The 17,935-nt window shown below is 36.4% G+C and overlaps 1 protein-coding gene across 1 annotated transcript in view; it reads left to right on the top strand.

The window, feature by feature from the left end:
* The window catches only part of LOC149739205 (basement membrane-specific heparan sulfate proteoglycan core protein-like), a 47,851-nt gene that overhangs the window by 6,594 nt on the left and 23,322 nt on the right, over positions 1-17,935 (top strand). The window contains exons 3-27 of the mRNA XM_089875151.1: positions 3,298-3,529; positions 5,011-5,120; positions 5,418-5,479; positions 6,233-6,414; positions 7,712-7,767; positions 8,148-8,206; positions 8,507-8,814; positions 8,919-9,038; positions 9,414-9,542; positions 9,886-10,075; positions 10,405-10,523; positions 10,750-10,871; positions 11,192-11,410; positions 11,774-11,959; positions 12,485-12,603; positions 13,258-13,393; positions 13,733-13,960; positions 14,179-14,319; positions 14,680-14,871; positions 15,422-15,601; positions 16,150-16,268; positions 16,460-16,571; positions 16,670-16,780; positions 17,145-17,347; positions 17,732-17,867. Coding sequence (XP_089731277.1) covers positions 3,298-3,529; positions 5,011-5,120; positions 5,418-5,479; positions 6,233-6,414; positions 7,712-7,767; positions 8,148-8,206; positions 8,507-8,814; positions 8,919-9,038; positions 9,414-9,542; positions 9,886-10,075; positions 10,405-10,523; positions 10,750-10,871; positions 11,192-11,410; positions 11,774-11,959; positions 12,485-12,603; positions 13,258-13,393; positions 13,733-13,960; positions 14,179-14,319; positions 14,680-14,871; positions 15,422-15,601; positions 16,150-16,268; positions 16,460-16,571; positions 16,670-16,780; positions 17,145-17,347; positions 17,732-17,867 — 3,771 coding nt within the window. The remainder of the gene's footprint in view (positions 1-3,297; positions 3,530-5,010; positions 5,121-5,417; positions 5,480-6,232; positions 6,415-7,711; positions 7,768-8,147; positions 8,207-8,506; positions 8,815-8,918; positions 9,039-9,413; positions 9,543-9,885; positions 10,076-10,404; positions 10,524-10,749; positions 10,872-11,191; positions 11,411-11,773; positions 11,960-12,484; positions 12,604-13,257; positions 13,394-13,732; positions 13,961-14,178; positions 14,320-14,679; positions 14,872-15,421; positions 15,602-16,149; positions 16,269-16,459; positions 16,572-16,669; positions 16,781-17,144; positions 17,348-17,731; positions 17,868-17,935) is intronic.

Genomic DNA, 17,935 nt, shown 5'->3' with positions numbered 1-17,935 from the left:
TTTTAAAAATGAATGTTGCTTATCAACCCTGTATTGCGGGGCTACGACAGTCGTTATAACACTGGTGGTGTTCTGTTTCTTGCACCTCATGTCAGCTTACGAGTTCTCATGTATGTAACTTTGTAGTTGATGCAAACTTGATTCCTTTCCCTTGTTAAGTATATGTTATTGTAAGATGGGACATGTTTTTATTTCTTGTATCGCCCCGTTTGGTACTAATGTTTACAGAATTATATAACCGTACGTAGGCCCTATTACAAACACGATATTATGAGATAGAGCCGTATTCATCTTACCCACAGTACTATACACCAATGGGAATTCTTTGCATAGCGTCACCCAACTAAACCACAATAAATCTGCAACCACAAACACCTGAAGCAGCAAATTAACCTTGACTTCAACTTGGCATTGCTACACACGACTTAACCACTAAACCCTCGCCTTTGTTTTCACCCGAACCAACTTAACTTTGTGCAGGAGGGAGTTAACTAATAGATAAATATAGCCTTTGGCACGAAAATAGAATAAGGGATCTTCCATTGTATAGATCCTGTCTTGAAGCACGCTGTTTTTTAATCCTTGAAATTAAATTGCAATGGTATTACGCATGATTTGATGATCATCTATATTTTGTATTACTTTGGGGTAAGATGGATACCGTTAGCACATAATATCCCGTATTTCCTAATCGTATTTTTAACAATTATCAACGATCTTTAAAAGTATGAAGATACGATTATACAATTCTGTAAATTTTATTTGATCAAAGCCAAATGTGACGATAAAAGAGAACGAAAACGTGTTCCGTTTTACCCCCAACTGCTATAACTATAGCGCAATGATTTTTATACGGTGGACAAGTACCAAGCCCACCAACGACTTAAACATGAGTTACGATAATGGGTTAGTCAGCATCTGTTGGGCAATCCTTATTTAATGTCGATCAAAATCCAAACTTAAAGCAGGAATTATAAATGTTTTGCCCCGAAGGTCGTGCCTTATTATAAAATTATGTAGCATTTAAAGGAAATATTAAATGAACGCTGCAAATCATGGACTTCTGCATTTATTTTTAATATACACAATATGGGTGAATTTGCGTTCGTATGTAAAAAAACGGTTGTATAATTCCCACTTTTTCTTTCGTTTCCTGCTGGTGTCCAATAAGCTCAGTAAATATTTGCCGAATCAGCGTATTTATATTATAAGGGTGCAAACCTACAACTTACCTATCACGGGCAGTTGGTTTACAATTGAGTTGCAACATATGGAAAGTACCAGATCTACTATTATTGCTTCGTCAGTTACAAAGATAGCTTTGGCAACGACGACAATTGAATTGGTTCCTTTTTGTTTTAACCTTTTTACCTTTCTTCATCTTCGAACACGCGGCCCTTATATGACGTCATATTATTCAATATTAGGTCATAACAAGGCGCAATCGTTTAACCATTGTGACGTAACAGAGTAGTTCCCGTGCAGTTGTTTTCCTTTATGACATCATAACCAATTTCTGCGTTGCCGATTGTTATAGATAACCCTCACGTTCGTTTGCGGGATTGTTCCGAAATAGGCAGGTCTGTGACGTCACAGAACAAATATAATGAAGTTATCGCGTTCCCATAGATATGCTTGTGACGTAGCAATGAATGAAACTAAACCATTGTGTGTTCACAATCGACTGTTGCACACTATGTGCGCTGTGACATTTCAACTGCGATCTTTTAAACTATTCGAGTTTCCTTGTTTTTATTGTTTGAATGCATACGTAACAATAGCAGTGTGAGTCATAAGTGATCGAGACGACCATTGTTCAAACTTCGTTCCAGCGGCTGCTCTTCTGATTTAACAGCAAACCGCAGAAATGTTGGTTCACAGTCCACTTCCTGGTAATGTTACTACTCGACCGTGGGTTTGAACCATAAATCTTCGGGTCTTAGTTGCCACTAATATTGTCTATTTATAGAGTTGTGCAGAAATGAATGAATGAATGAATGTTACTAATTTATATTCTCGTCGCAGGGCAACGACAGTCGTTATAACACGGCCCTTATTATGTTTTCACGGTTGTCTTTTTATACACAAAACATACATAGTGTATTCAACACCTCATGCTCAATGTCGAGTTATAACATTGGTGTCTTTTTATACACCAACCAAACATAGTGTATTGACCCACAATCTTTGATATTTTATACATATCACCCCACACAACGCTATATCCCCATCAATAGAAACTTTTCCCACAACACATAACTTCCCACGTTAGACGAACCAGACACTTTACTTTTCCTTCACCACCCAACATAAGCCATCTTGGGATTCATCGCCTCCCGCGAGGTTTTCAATAAATGCGTGAAATTAAGATTGTCTAGAAATTCTGCCGCTGGTCCATAGAAACTGTGGAAATGGGAATATATAAATTGTTTTTGGCTTTTTTGGAGATTGTGTTTTTATGCCACCACAAAGCGTTTTTGATCCACATACTTGGTCCATTTCATTGCAACCTATTCATTTTAAAATAGCAACAAATGTGTATAATTTTGAATACGGCAGCGGAGATCAATTATTAAAGCAGCGAAAAGATGCTCAAAAAAACACGCTAATAATAGTCACTAATCCAGGTTTACCGAACAAAGGTCTCACGTTTTTATTTTAACCCTTTCCCCGACTTTACCTCTTTATTTAGTCGGGTTCAAGTCAATATAAACAGAGAGTGCTCGTCCAAATTTGTTACGGTAGACAGTTGTAATAGATGATGGATGGATTCGCAGGCTATGAGATAATCGTGACCGGGTTCTGGACGATTATAGCCAAAACATCTTCTTGTCAAAATAATTCAACCGCATAAGCTAGTGTAATGTGCGTGTAATATCGATGCTACTGTATCCGGGCCGCGAGGCGGCACCCTGGGTGTTGGGGTAATGGACCATCTCTGGCCAAAATCTCAGGTCGCATATATGACGTGTCGTGCTGTAGAACCTTATTCACGCAAATAAAATAGAACTTTTTCCCGCAACGAAACTATAACCGTAGTGAACTCTCATACAAATTTGTAAGTAATTAATTGTCAAAACTGTTATAATACCTAAATATTTTTATGTGAATTACAAACGCGTGGCGTAGTTTTCTCAGTTTTTTAGCCGCCATTGTTGTGTTCAAACTGGTATATACTATTATTATTATTATAATGCGTTAAAATCCGTTATCAGATTGTACGATAAACTTAGACGTGGGTGGACAAAGCAATGCTCATAGCGGTTGCCATTATTAAACTTATATATTTTTCCACAGAACCGAGACGCTGTGAGACAAGCCCTACTAGAACGCCGTTCGGTTCATCTCGATCCATTTTTTCGGGAACAAGCACTGATAAGAAGCAAACGACAAGCTTCGGATTTTCTTTCTGATGACGAAGATTTATCGTCGCTAGATGGCAGTGGAGATGACTCTTTATCAAGGCTAAAAGTAGCGTCTACTCCAACCCCTACCCTTGAATATAATGTGGCATCGTCTACAGATTGGGGTAAGAAGAGATGTTCATAATAATAATAATCATGACAAACCCCGAATAAATATTAAATAAAAATTATTACATTTCCATGTTTTGCGCGGAAAATTTGATTTAAAAAATTGCTGTATTGCCGAATTTTGAAATCGAATCCAAAAATAATTTGTGGTTTATGTTTATGGTTAATTTGATAACCTTTATGTCCCCGCTTTGCCAGTGTTGCGCTCCAAAGTTCACGGTAAATGAGACGTTACGGTTTTGGGCATGGCAATAAAGTTCAACTTTCTGTCGCACCCAATATAACACTTTTCATTGACGAGAATCGTTTCCGATGTTTAGAAACCCGATATCAAGTTTACTTACTGAATGAGATACCTTATCAATACTGTGAATAGACCTTTGTGGGACTACGTCTGGACAATGTGGCGTTTTATTCTTTAACAATGTACATCTCTGTTAAGTTTGTAACAACTAAATTACTGTCCAAATTAAACAACCTTTAAAACCGCCCTATTTGTTTTGGATTAACTTATCATGAAAACAATGTCTGGCAACCGCTATTAGCACTGCTTTGTCTACGCACGTCTAAATTTATCCTATAGCTGAGACCAAGCGGATTTTAACGCATTATAATAACACATGAGACTTATGATGTAAGCTTGTAATTGTTACACAATTAGCTATACGCACAGCAAAACATTGAAATTATCACATGCAAAAAGTGGTTTATAAAAGAGATTACACAAAGCACTTATTAATATCTCTTTGATGTTAATCCCTCTTGTATATACAACATAATTGTACCCTTCCTACACTTTACAAAAGAGAAATCCTTTTGAATAAAGCTGGACGGATATCCTCCGTGTGTTACCACCCAGTGTATAAGACATTGTATAGCACTACACCTGTGGTGCTGGGTTTAAATTAAAGTACCCACTTAACTTGGTCCTTGTGTTGGTTTCCTATCCAGAAATATTAGACTTATAAATGTTAGTCTTTCTTAAGTGTGAGGTTTTCTTTTGAAATAATGACATCATCGCAAGACAAACTATGGTATATACTTTGCTCTGATAAGTAAACACATCAGTCTTAATTGGACAAGTTTGGTACACACCTTTGGCCCTTAAAAGGCAATACTTATATGTTGTAAAGTGATCATACATTACTTATGTTGTGTATATATGGAACATGTTATATGTTGTCATTGGTTATGTTGAAAACCATATACGGTGTGTCTGGGAAGTTACACTGACTAACACAGTATTGATAGATAGAATTATTATACCATTACAGAACAAACTTGTTTTTAAGTCCTGACATTACACTCAGCAAACGGTAAATTGAGTCACTGTAAATAGATGATAAATATTACGGATTGTTACTGTAATTTGAAACAATATGCATACAAAATTAATAAATAGGTTTAATACAATCTCATACACAGATTTATTACTGCATTGTACATGCCTGTTACTTACTTTTATACTACATTATAGGATGGTACAGAACAAAGATTAACTTTCTGGATTCCATTGAATACAGTCCAGCGCTCGCTGATTATCACACAGATGAATTTTTGGAAGTTTCCGATCAAATTATGGTTGCGGTAAGTTGCATGACTTGTGTTTTTATAAATTTGGATGAGTTTCACCGTTTTTGTATATGCTAAACATTAGTAAATGTTATCCATACACCTCATGCTCACTGTCGAGTTGAAATATGGGTGTCTTATACACCATATACACATGGTATGTTCTATTTATACACCTCATGCTCACTGTCGAGTTATAACATGAGTGCGTTCTTATAAACCAGATACACATGGTGTAATTTTACACCTCATGCTCAATGCAGACTTATAACATGAGTGTCTTTATGTTTGTATAATTAACTTATGTTTTAGATTGAAGAACATTTAAACAACTATATGGGAGGTTACCATGAAGCAACTCCACTAATGATATTGTAAGTTACACAATAATTGGATATAGCCTATCATCTGTCATTTATGTCACATATATATCTTTAATTACAAAGATTCTTTATCTCATTATAAGATAATTACAGAAAAAGGAAATTGTTAAAAGACATTTAGCTCAGTTTGAAGTCATTTTTCTAGAAAATTGTTGATAAATGCCCGAAAATTTTAATCAACATAATTTTACTGTGAGTCGGAAAACGTACATTTTCTAAGCTAAAATTAACTGTGGTTTGCATTTTTTAATCTTATTTAGTTGTGTTTTGCAACTCTGTTAGTTTTTTGGTTGAACTCCCTTTTAAGATTGTGTTAGTTATGGGGTAAACAGGACGTAGACAACTTGAGATTTGAGATTGCATCTTAAAAGCAGGAAAACCACATGTATGCGATGACGTAATGTTATGATAATTATTTACTGGCTCAAATGATTTAAAAGCTTTACTATAACAGTGTTTTGTCTGTGCCTGGGAAAATTAATATTAAATTAAGGTTTTACTTGTAGTTAAACTTTGAGGTGTAAGGAATAGTTTATTAGCCTATGTTAATATGTCTCAGTAAAGAACATTTAGGGGGTGAACAGGAGAGGTTACCACCGTAATAGGATGTATTTATTTTTAGTAAAATTAATTAAATTGGCACAGTTTATAAAAATGCTCAATTGGTGAAAAAAAGACATATATTCGCTGTTTTGTGTTCTTTAAACTATTATGAATTTTAATATACCAACTTTTTCCATACAGTATGAAAGGTGGTGATGTTTACGCCATGGTTGATGTCGGTATGTGCATGGGGCAATCTATTGATGAGGTCACGGATGCTTTACAATCGCTCGTTAGAGACGGAATGATTGGGTCGTTTCGGGTCAGCGATTCTGGGTTTAGTATCCGACAAATTGGGGTGGACAGTGGACGTGTTGAATGCGGTAAGCTTGAATTTGAAGCTACAGTGTTAAATTTCTATGTTTACTTGTAAATAAATGCTAGGACAAGTCTTGGCATGTAGCACTAACGTGCAGGAATGTATGCGTTCGTTTTAACACTAAGTTGCAGACAATGCTGCAAAGTGGTCAGCAATTACAGTTCTATCCCATCTTAAAAAAATAAGTGTCAATTATTCACTTATTCAATACTACAAAACTCTAATTACTTTTATAATTACAACCCCTTTATGATACAGCCATTACAGTCTTAGTATCTCAAGCATTTACAATCCACTATTAATGTTTACATAAATTACCAAAACCCACATTAGCTTAATACTGCAGATGGAATTGATTCCCATACCCACATTATTGAAATATTTACATACTGACCTAAAGCATTCAGATAATAATAACACTTAACTCCCATGCTCTCCCTCCTAGGCATCAAGCATTACAAACTCAAATGGGTAATTTAATAGGAAAATTTAGTCTAAACTTACTCAACACACTTGCTTGTATAGACACCTGACCACAGAGTTTACCCTATTTCATCTTATCAAACTTAATACTAATAAAATATATGGTGTCACCAATATCAGCCCTGTTCCCAAAAAGCACGCTACCATGCCCATGTTTCCACCCATTATATAACCGATCCTTGTTTGTCAGTGAATCAATTTACTCATAATGATGTTTTTATCTAGTGGTAACAAACCAATATTAACTTAACCCTGTTTTCAATGTTTAAGTGTCATCCCAGATCCACTTATGTAACTGAATGCTTGAGAACAAACAGGTCTTGTTTACCAACCTACTATAGAAGTGTATACAAGATACAATCTTGTGGCATATCCCACAATAGATAATCACTTGATTAATGTGATTTTAAAGGCTGGATTGTGGGATACTGTGTTTAGAATGTACATACACAACACAACTTGTTGTACATCTAACCTAACAGAGGTTTTTTTTTTTAAACTTCATGCTCACTGTCTGGTTATAACATGGATGCCTTTTTATACACCAGACGTACATGGTGTATTCATACACCTCATGCTCACTGTTAAGTTATAACACAGGTGTTTTCTTATACACCAGACATACATGGTGTATTTATTCACCTCATGCTCGCTGTTAAAGTATAACATGGAAACTTTTTCATAGACAAGATTGGAAATATTTATGCTCACTGAGTCTTATAGTGTAGGGTGTCTTCTTATACACTTTTTTGCCATTAGTATAAGTTAAAAAAGACATATGTAACTGACATGCCTAATAACCATGTTTTTTGTTTCAGCCCCTGGACCTGTATTTGAATCAACCACTCCGGCTCCCGCCTTTGAAACAACTTTGGTAAGCATTAGTATTATATTTTTTGACATCAATACTGGGAAGAACAGATTCTTCGGATTTTTTCATGGGATTGGAAATTTAGGTCATGCAACAATACAGATATTGGGTAGACGTATTTATTATTGGGCAAGACACTTAATGGACATTGTTCCAACTTCCATCCAAGTGGTCACTGAACAGTTGTAGCACTGTAGCTGTTAAGGTAATGGGTTAAATTCCAGGTTCGATGGTTTGCTTCGCTGTAGGACCTCAATTAGATCAGAATTATTATTTGTATTTATTGTGTTAGTGTAATAATTTTTGGGGCAGCCCAATTTTCAGTTTTTGTTTGGCTAACATACATAACACATATTACCAAAGCAACCTCCATATTAATTCAGATTTACACAACCACCACCACCACAGAAAGGACCCCACCATTACCGACTTTTGATCTTAGGTAAGATACCTCATAAAACATTATATGTGTTTTAGAATAAGCAACTAAAGGATAATATTATCACCCACAAAGTAACATACTTGGTAACTGGTAAGCTGGCACGAGGTGTACAGAACACTTGTGTTTAACGAATGTTGTTTTCTAGACACGCGAGGAAAACGCAACTTACATTCATTTATTATATTTAGAGTTTTTTTAAAAAATACTGTTGTATTACAATAATATGTAACAGTGCGTAAGCATAAAACATTATATAAATCTACTTAACATACACTCAAAACCCTTTCTAATTCCTTCCAGCACCACAACTCCACCCCAGGCACCCCAGACCACCACCTATTACCCAGAGAGAAGTACAACCTACTTCCCTGAAACCAACCCCCCCTTTATCCCCCAAACAGCCCCACCTTTTGTAATTGAAACAGTCCCACCCCCCTTTGTACCCCAAACCACCCCACCCAAGCCCCTTGTCACGAACCCCCCAGGTCCCAGGTTATGTCGTGCTGACCAAGCTACATGCCGTAATGGCCAATGTATCGACCGAAGCTACGTTTGTGACGGCACTGCTGATTGTTTGGATGGAAGTGATGAACCTCCTACCTGTGCTGGTGAGGTTTACTAATGTGTTGAACTTGTATAGCTATTTCCTATTTCCAACTTATCCCATCTTGTTATAAAGAGCCATTTCCAATTTATCCTATCTCATCCACAGTAACCAACAATTGTGATCCTACTGAGTTCTTATGCGTTGGCACGGGTGTTTGTGCACAGAAGACATGGAGATGTGATGGCGATAATGATTGTGGGAATAATTATGATGAAACAAACTGCCGTAAGTGATTATGTTATATAGGCATTGTGATGTATGAACCTATTTATCGGAGCATTGTTTCGAGCAACGACAGTCGTTATAACACGGGTGTTCTGTTTTATAAACTTTGTACCTGCTTACAAGTTACCACATATATAAATTTGTGGGCGATTATACATTTTTTAGTGACAATTTGGATGTCCATTAGTGACCACTGGGTTTGAGCAATTACCGTTAAGTGCCTTGCCCAAGGAAATATACGCCCACAATAATAGTAGTGTGAAGCCTTAAATTTTCAATCATTTTATTACTGATGTAGTTTTTATTTTAACTTTCATTTAAATAGAACTGGGTTATGTTATGAATTTACCATTGAACATCCACTTCCTCCAACAGCCACAGCATCCCCAGATGCAGCTTGTCCTAGCATGCACTTCCAATGCAACAGTGGTGCATGTATTCCTTCAAGTTATCAATGCGATAATGAACGTGACTGTGATGATGGATCAGATGAAAATAACTGCAGTAAGTTTGTTGAATACGAGCGGTGTGAATAACTTTCATATTGCAAGTGTATTCTTGGTATATTTGTTGGTTTTAACTGCTGTCTGACTGTTTAAAATACAGCTAGTATTCTCAAAGCGATCTGTAAAGTTAATCTGTAAAATCTTGGTTTACACATTAAAAATCAAAAGTTATCCACACATAATAAAAATACCTAAACCCTGCATTAGCTTCAGCAACTCAACTGTGGGTATGGAAGTGGCAGCCATGAATAAGTTATTCAAGATCGCACTAATGATGATATAAATTAGTAAACCAACCAAAATCATGTCTGCACCACCTTTAAACACTCTTGCTCTCATAGGACCTCCGGTGGTAGTTTCTCCACCAGAAAGATTTGTTAACGCAACACAAGGTGACACTGTTGAGTTGTTCTGCGAAGCCGTAGGGGTTCCCACCCCCATTATATCGTGGAGGGTGAACTGGGGTAACGTACCACCCCCACCCCGGGTTACCATGACAACCGTTGGGGGGAGAGGAGTTCTAACTATAAGGTGACGGTTTGTAATGCATGTCGTGTGTGTGATGTGAGGTATATAACAGGGAGGGCTCTTTACATTATATTGGAATTAAACAGTTCTTATAACAGTGACTGGGTAAAGCATGCATGAGACTTGAGATATATTGATCTAATATTCTAATACTTAACTGCTACAATTTGTTATTATTTTTGTTCTTAGTTCTGTCTGATTTAATAAAGTCTGTGTCAAGTATTTTTTGCTTGAAGAATAAAAGTAAGTCCTGCATGATAGCAAAAGTGGCAGTAATAGACTACTCGACATTAATATATCTTTGGCATGCTAAACTTATACTTATTTTACAGGAAAGTAAAGAAAAGTGACCAGGGAGCTTACACATGTGAAGGGATTAATTCCCAAGGAGCAATATTTGGTCGTCCTGATGCGATCTTGCAAGTTACTGAGGGTGGCATTGATAACGGAGGTACGATCTTTGTTATTGGTACTGTTACACTAATGTTATATGTCTCCTTAATACATCAAAGATACAATGTACAACAAAGTAGAATTTTATTATTTTGTAAATGTTCTGTGTTTGCTACTGAACAGGACATCAAAGTTGCTAACAGCCATGCTTTTTAACCAATGCCCTTTTATGTATTTTATTCTAAGCCGGTTAAATATATAAAAAACATAAATTACATTCCCAGGTACAGAGATAGGATGCCCAGAAGGCCAGTTCAGTCCAACTGGAAGTCTCGATGATTGTACAGCATGTTACTGCTTTGGTGTTACCGACCAATGCTCTGCAAGTAAACTGGAGTTTACTGAGGTGAGGAAGTGGTAATGGTTTGTTGTAGGGTGATTGGGATTATAAAGATGGATGGAGTGTGTTCTGTATGGGTAAGGTCTGATTGTGATCCAAGCCATGGAATCTGCCACTATAGTTGTAATACATGTATAACTATAAGGTTGTTTTGATGTGTTGGAGCCAAAATAAACACCGCATCCAAATATGTAAAAGATCTGGAATGCTGTTTTTAATTATTTTCCCACTATCTTATGTTATGTTATAGCTACTGCCATTGCAGGGCTACTTGAAGATAAATAAGGTAGTTCTTGTAAATATTATCTAACATTATTTCCATACAGATTGGTATTGAATTCACGCAACCAGATGACGACCAGGGTGTCACTCTTGAACCAAAGGAAAAATCTACGAATGGTGGTCCCCCTCCCGACCTACCTGTCACATCAAACCAAATCTTTACCAACCCAGCTGCTAAAGAACTTCAACTGATCGATTTATCGAAAAGATTCCTTGCAGCTGCTCACTATTGGAGCTTGCCTGCACAGTTTGTGGGGGCTAAGGTACGCTACATTCATTTTTACTTTATTTATATTTTCAGTCTTGTGTTTGAGTCGCACTTTACATTAACTGGTGTGTTGGTAATGAAGTGTGTTAATGTTAATGGAACAGCAGAATATGTGTATGGTACACAGCTGGGGTCTTGGGTGTTATTGTTAAAATGCAGTTAAACCTATTGACTTATATTTTAGTAACTTCATTGATTAATGTGGCAAATGCAGCATACTTGACCTTGCTTGTTTGCATAGACACCTAACAGCAGAGTCAAAGCTATTTCAAGTCATTACTAACATTACACCTATGGTTAAAGTTGAAATAGGATTTCCCTATCACTTACATTCTAATTATACATTATAATCATACAGATCAACAGCTATGGTGGAACATTAGAGTTTTCCTTTAGTTATAACAACTCCTACAACTTTACCCCACGACCCACTAATGCAAGTGATGTAATATTGGAAGGTAATGGAAAGACATTGGTTTACCATCATGATGGACCCGCACCTAAACCGGGAGTGAAGAACCAAGCAAATGTTTTGCTTACTGAGGTAATGTGACTTGTATAATTAGATGTTGGGGTCAGTTAAATCACTAAAGTTAAAAGAACGAATCAATGTAACTGATTAAAAACTGATTGAATAAATGTAACTGATTTATTCTCACATGGTGGGGCAATGAATTATAAAAGCGTTGATTTATCCTGTATAATAAATACCAGTATTATAACACGTTGGATCATTAAAAAATGAATGAATGTAAACTATTTATCCATCTGTGCCGACAGTCGTTATAACACGTGTTCTGTTTTATGCAAGCTGGCACCACCAGTGGTTAGCACTTGCTTCTAGAGAAGGTTAGAAAATTGAGGCTTGATGTTGCCACTATTTATTGTATATATGTCCTTGGTCAAGACACTTAATGGCAATTACTTCATTCCAGTGGTCACTTTTAAGTTGACCAAACTAAACTCTGAGCTGTACATAACATTGTCCTTGGCTTCAACCGCTGTTGTCAGCAACCCACTATTGGTATATGCTCGTTTATACAAAGCTTATAAAGTAGTTGTTGTTCAGGATAAATGGAAGAATGAAGATGGAAGTGATGTGAGTCGTGAAGACATGCTGGGTGTGCTCGCTAATGTTGATCGGATATTACTAAGGACTGTTTATGATAACTCTATGTTAAGTACTGGGTAAGTGGGGTGTGATGTAGTTGCAGACCGATTATGAGTCGACAGTGAGCATAAGGTGTATGAATACACCGTTTGTGTCTGGTGTATAAGAAGACACCCATGTTATAACTCGACAGTGAGCATGAGGTGTATGAAAACACTATGTGTGTCTGGTGTATAAGAAGACACCCATGTTATAACTCGACAGTGAGCATGAGGTGTATGAAAACACTATGTGTGTCTGGTGTATAAGAAGACACCCATGTTATAACTCGACAGTGAGCATGAGGTGTATGAATACACTATGTGTCTCTGCTGTATAAGAAGACACCCATGTTATAACTCAACAGTGAACATGAGGTGTATGAATACACTATGTGTGTCTGGTGTATAAGAAGACACCCATGTTATAACTCGACAGTGAGCATGAGGTGTATGAATACACTATGTGTGTCTGGTGTATAAGAAGACACCCATGTTATAACTTGACAGTGAGCATGAGCTGTATGAATACAATATGTGTGTCTGCTGTATAAGAAGACACCCATGTTATAACTCAACAGTGAACATGAGGTGTATGAATACACTATGTGTGTCTGGTGTATAAGAACACACCCATGTTATAACTTGACAGCGAGCATGAGATATATGATGTCACCAGCCTTTATTCCTTAGAATTGGTGATGTAAAACTGCAAGTAGCACGAGCACCATCCCCTAAGTTACCAGGTGAAGAACAACCAGCTGGATCACTTGCATCAATGGTGGAGGAATGTGAATGCCCACCTGGATATACTGGCTTGTCTTGCGAGGTTAGTGTAATACGTTTCATTATAGATACAACTAAACCAGTAGTTTCCAACACCGTCTTAGTCCGGGGCTGCTCCGCGTTAATTTTTGATTGGTTGCCAAATAACTTACTTTCTGCTAAGCGTTTTTTTTATATGGGACTAAAACCTTCGCTAAAATCAAATGCAATGCTTATATATAAGATGCATAGTCTTTGTCTGAGTTCTTGTATTGAGTCTCTCAAATACAACTTTGTTTATCAAAAAACTACAAATAGAATGGTTTAAATTTTTTAAATATTGAAAAGCTTTAATTGTTTTAACATAAACTGTATTATGACATTACACCTTGCATTATCACAGCTTTGTGACGAGGGTTACATCAGAATGAGAGCGGGTCCCGTATTGGGTCGTTGTGTGCGAGAAACCCCAGCCATACCCATATGTGATACGGGGTACACTGGCCCCGAATGCACCGAATGTGAGGAGGGCTACACCCCATTTGAAGGAGGTTGCACGAGGTACCCTGGGACTTACTGTGATGTGGCAGGAAGCATTGGGGTTGGGGTTGGTCAGCAATGTAAATGCAAGGTTTGTAATATATTGATTTATTTAAGTTACAACCAGAGCTTTTTCAATTATTTTTAATTTGTTATAACGAATATTGTTTTCTATGATATAGCAAAAAGAACTTTAGCCTAAATCTCTGGTTTCATATTGTGTCATGCTGCAAAACCTCACCCATGTAAAATAGAAATAGCATACTCTATATACTTGAAAACATAAAAACCTTATACCATCCCCCACAGGCCGGCTGTGAAGGTCCACGTTGCAATAAATGCAAACCTGGTTTCTACTACTTGTCGCAAGACAATCCTGATGGATGCAAACCATGTTTCTGTATGGGTGTCGCCGATACTTGTGAAAGTTCTACATGGAACAGAACACAGGTGAGAAAATATGTTTGTGTTGCCGTTGTCGCTACCAGCTATAACATAGTATATAGCCATATAGGTTATTCATTATTCTGATAAAGCCTTATTTTGATTTGTTTTTATAGACATTGTACTCTGAAATATACAATTATGTTTATATTAAAAGGTTTTAGAAGTTGTCAAAATTGTCAGCCATTCATAAAAAAAATAAAAAAATAATTATTTTTTAAATCATTACCACTTCCCACTACATGAGAATAAATAAGTTACATTCATTTATTCAGGTTTAAATCATTTATTAAATAAAGTATGCTACATGGACACCACCAAGCAAAACAAGGTACAGTTCTTTAAATTTAACATAATTCCCCCTAGGTGTCGCCGAGTTTTCGAAGTGGGGATTATTTCATCCTGACCAATCGGCTTCAAGCGTCACGCTTCCATGATCACATCACGTATGTTAAGTCACTAGATGGCACTAGACAACCTGTGGTCACTGCCCACTTGAACCTGCTACCATTAGATGTTTATTATTGGATGCTGCCTGAAGAGTTTGTGGGGAATAAGGTCGGTGTAGCTTGCATAATGTATGAAGATTTTTAACTTAAAGTTTTAGGCATAAACCAAACTGTTTGAAAATAAAGACATTTATATTGTATATATACAAGCTGTTATTTTTGGGCTAACTGAAGTAACTTATTTTATAATAGTGGTGTACTGATTAATGTGCCTGCTCCTATGTGTATAACACCTGTATTATACCAACTGTCATTGCCCCGCCACTTGTGAATATATTAATATTACAATAGTGTTGTTTCTCAATCCTGAGTTACCATTAAGAGTTATCGTTATCTATATAAAACTGGCCATAATAGAATGCAACCTAGCTTCTGATGTCATTGAAGACTGTATCACAACTGCTATGCTTGTGCTAATACTGAAGTAACTTATTTTATGATAGTCCGACGCCGTGGCTTATTAGTTAATGTGCCTGCTTCTATGTGTATGCAACAGAACAGCATTATAACAACTGTTGTTGCCCCGCCACGCAAGAATAAATAAGTTACATTTGTTCATCAATATAAACATCTTATAAAACCATAAACATCTTATAAAGATCACATCATATGGAGGAAGATTGGACTTCACGATCAACTACAGTGAGATCGATGGTGCGCGACCTATCACTAGAATCGCGATCGCAAAAATCACAGGAAATGGAATCACGCTGGTTCATATGAGCGACACTCATCCACCACCAGATCGTGATACAAGATTCGTGATTGAGATGGTTGAGGTTGGTGTGGTTTACTCCCTGTTTTAACTAGAAAATATCAGAACTTAATATTGTAACTTTGTAACTTACATTTCAGCCTTTATTTTCCATTTCTTTTTATCTTCTATCTTTTATTAGGAAATAACTAAAAGAAAATTTTCTTTTTAAAAGCCACTGTTTTAATTTCATTTTCCGTCTCTTTTTCCATTCTCCCGTAAAACATTAGAGACCAAAACATTCCATAGCTAGCAATATTTACTTTCTCAATACCAATAAATGTTACGATAATATCTTATTGAGGTCCCATCACCGAAAGAATGCCTTGCAGATTAAAGTAGTTTTAAACTTATTTACCATAGTCGTACCTCGTAAATGGGCATGGGGTGTATGAAGCAGAACGCTCATGTTAAAACGACTTCCCTTACCAGCCACATATATATTGAAATACTTATCTCTTATGTGTCAATTATTTAACTGAAGATAAATAAGTGTCAATTATAAGTTCTTTGTATTAATTTAATTACCTTTATACATATATAGTTAAAAACTCATTTATTGTTTTTATTCAGAGCAAATGGCAGAAAGCTGACACCAGCGAGGCCACCAGAGAGGAATTAATGATGGTCTTATCAAATGTTGAATCTTTCCTTGTACGTGCTACATTCTCGAACCGTGTACAGACCACAAGGTGGGTTTGTGATGTCATCAATTGACTCTATGATGTCACATAACCTTTATCTTCAATAATTTCATAAGAATCTTGGCCAACGTAATCATAGAGACAAATAAAAATTGTTATATTACAGCGTTTTCAGTTATTTTTTATGATATAAACTACCCAAATATATCATAATATTCATATTTTCCACACCACCACAGCATATCAAACATCTATCTTGAAGTTGCATCTCCTCAACACACAGGAAGGGGTAGGGCTTATAAAGTGGAGCAATGTTCGTGCCCACCTGGATATACTGGTCTGTCTTGTGAGGTAAGTTGTGGTACAGTGGTTTTTTCATTTTATTTGGAAAATATTTATTTGTATGATACCTTAAACACATGTATAATAATACCTTATACTTTGAACAGGAATGTTCGAATGGCTACCATAGAATAGATGGTGAATACCTGGGTACTTGTGTCAAGTGTGATTGTAATGGACATAGTAACACATGTGATAAAACAACTGGAGTTTGTAATGTAAGTATTATAACTTCTATCTACATTATGACAAAATAACATTTAATATTAAGGTAACAATTATCAATTTTTTTATGGTTGTTTAATTTGTCAACAATTCATTACAAAATAAGAAAAAGTTGTCCCAAAACTTCTTACCCAAATTACACATGGTAACTTGTAGTCGGGCATGAGGTGTATAAAACACAACTTCCAAGGTATATACCATCTGTCGTTGCCTGAACTAGAATAAATTAGTTACATTTGTTCAATCAATTGCTTCAACCATGTTTTCCCTGTTGGTTGTCTGAATTGTAACTCATACATATGCGGTAACTAATTAATAAGTTATATTCATTTACTCTTTATGACATCATACTTGCAGCATTGTCGACACAACACAGCGGGTGACCATTGTGAGCAGTGTGACTATGGTTACTATGGTGACGCGCGTGGTGGGGCTGAGGGTTGCCAACGATGTCCGTGCCCGCTCATTCGAAACGACATTGTTACATGTCATGTGACAAGAGGAGGGGAACCAGTGTGTGATAGATGTCCACCCGGGTATAGTGGAAATATATGCAACTTGTAAGTATTTATTTGTATACGCAAGTATATAGTGTATCCTATGCACTTTTATATGTTGTAGTGGATGTACATATAATGTGACTGTGTGGACCTTATTTTCTTTGTTAATATTTATATGTAAGTTGTAGTAGTACATTCAAATATATATTTCCTAATCTAATAAAACATGTTAAACACATAACATGGGTAAAAACTTATTGCCAAAAAGACATCAATTAAATTGTGTTATAACTCTTGTTTACCATTGTTTCTTTTCCATTTGTTCTTATGTTACTAAATTATGTATTCTTATGTTACTGTATTAAACTAACCACTTTTTTATACCAAGGTATATGTGAATATGCACACCCATATATATTCTAACACAATGCTACCATACCCCAGGTGTGCCCCTGGTTACGAGGAGGTTTCAAATTCCCCTGTGTTGGTTTGCCAACTATCTGATGATTCATCGTGTAGATGCGATCCATCAGGTTCAACTGGTGATACGTGTGATGAGAATGGACAGTGTAACTGTAAGGTAAGGGTTGTATTGGCTTTGAGTAATAACATGTGTTGTACTAGTAGTAGTATATACGGTGTTTTCAC

This window comes from Ciona robusta, chromosome 3 (assembly GCF_009617815.1).
Source record: "Ciona robusta chromosome 3, ASM961781v2".
In the NCBI taxonomy this organism is placed as follows: domain Eukaryota; kingdom Metazoa; phylum Chordata; class Ascidiacea; order Phlebobranchia; family Cionidae; genus Ciona; species Ciona robusta.
Note: the sequence above shows the minus strand (reverse complement) of the source record. Positions and strands in the feature narration are given on the sequence as shown.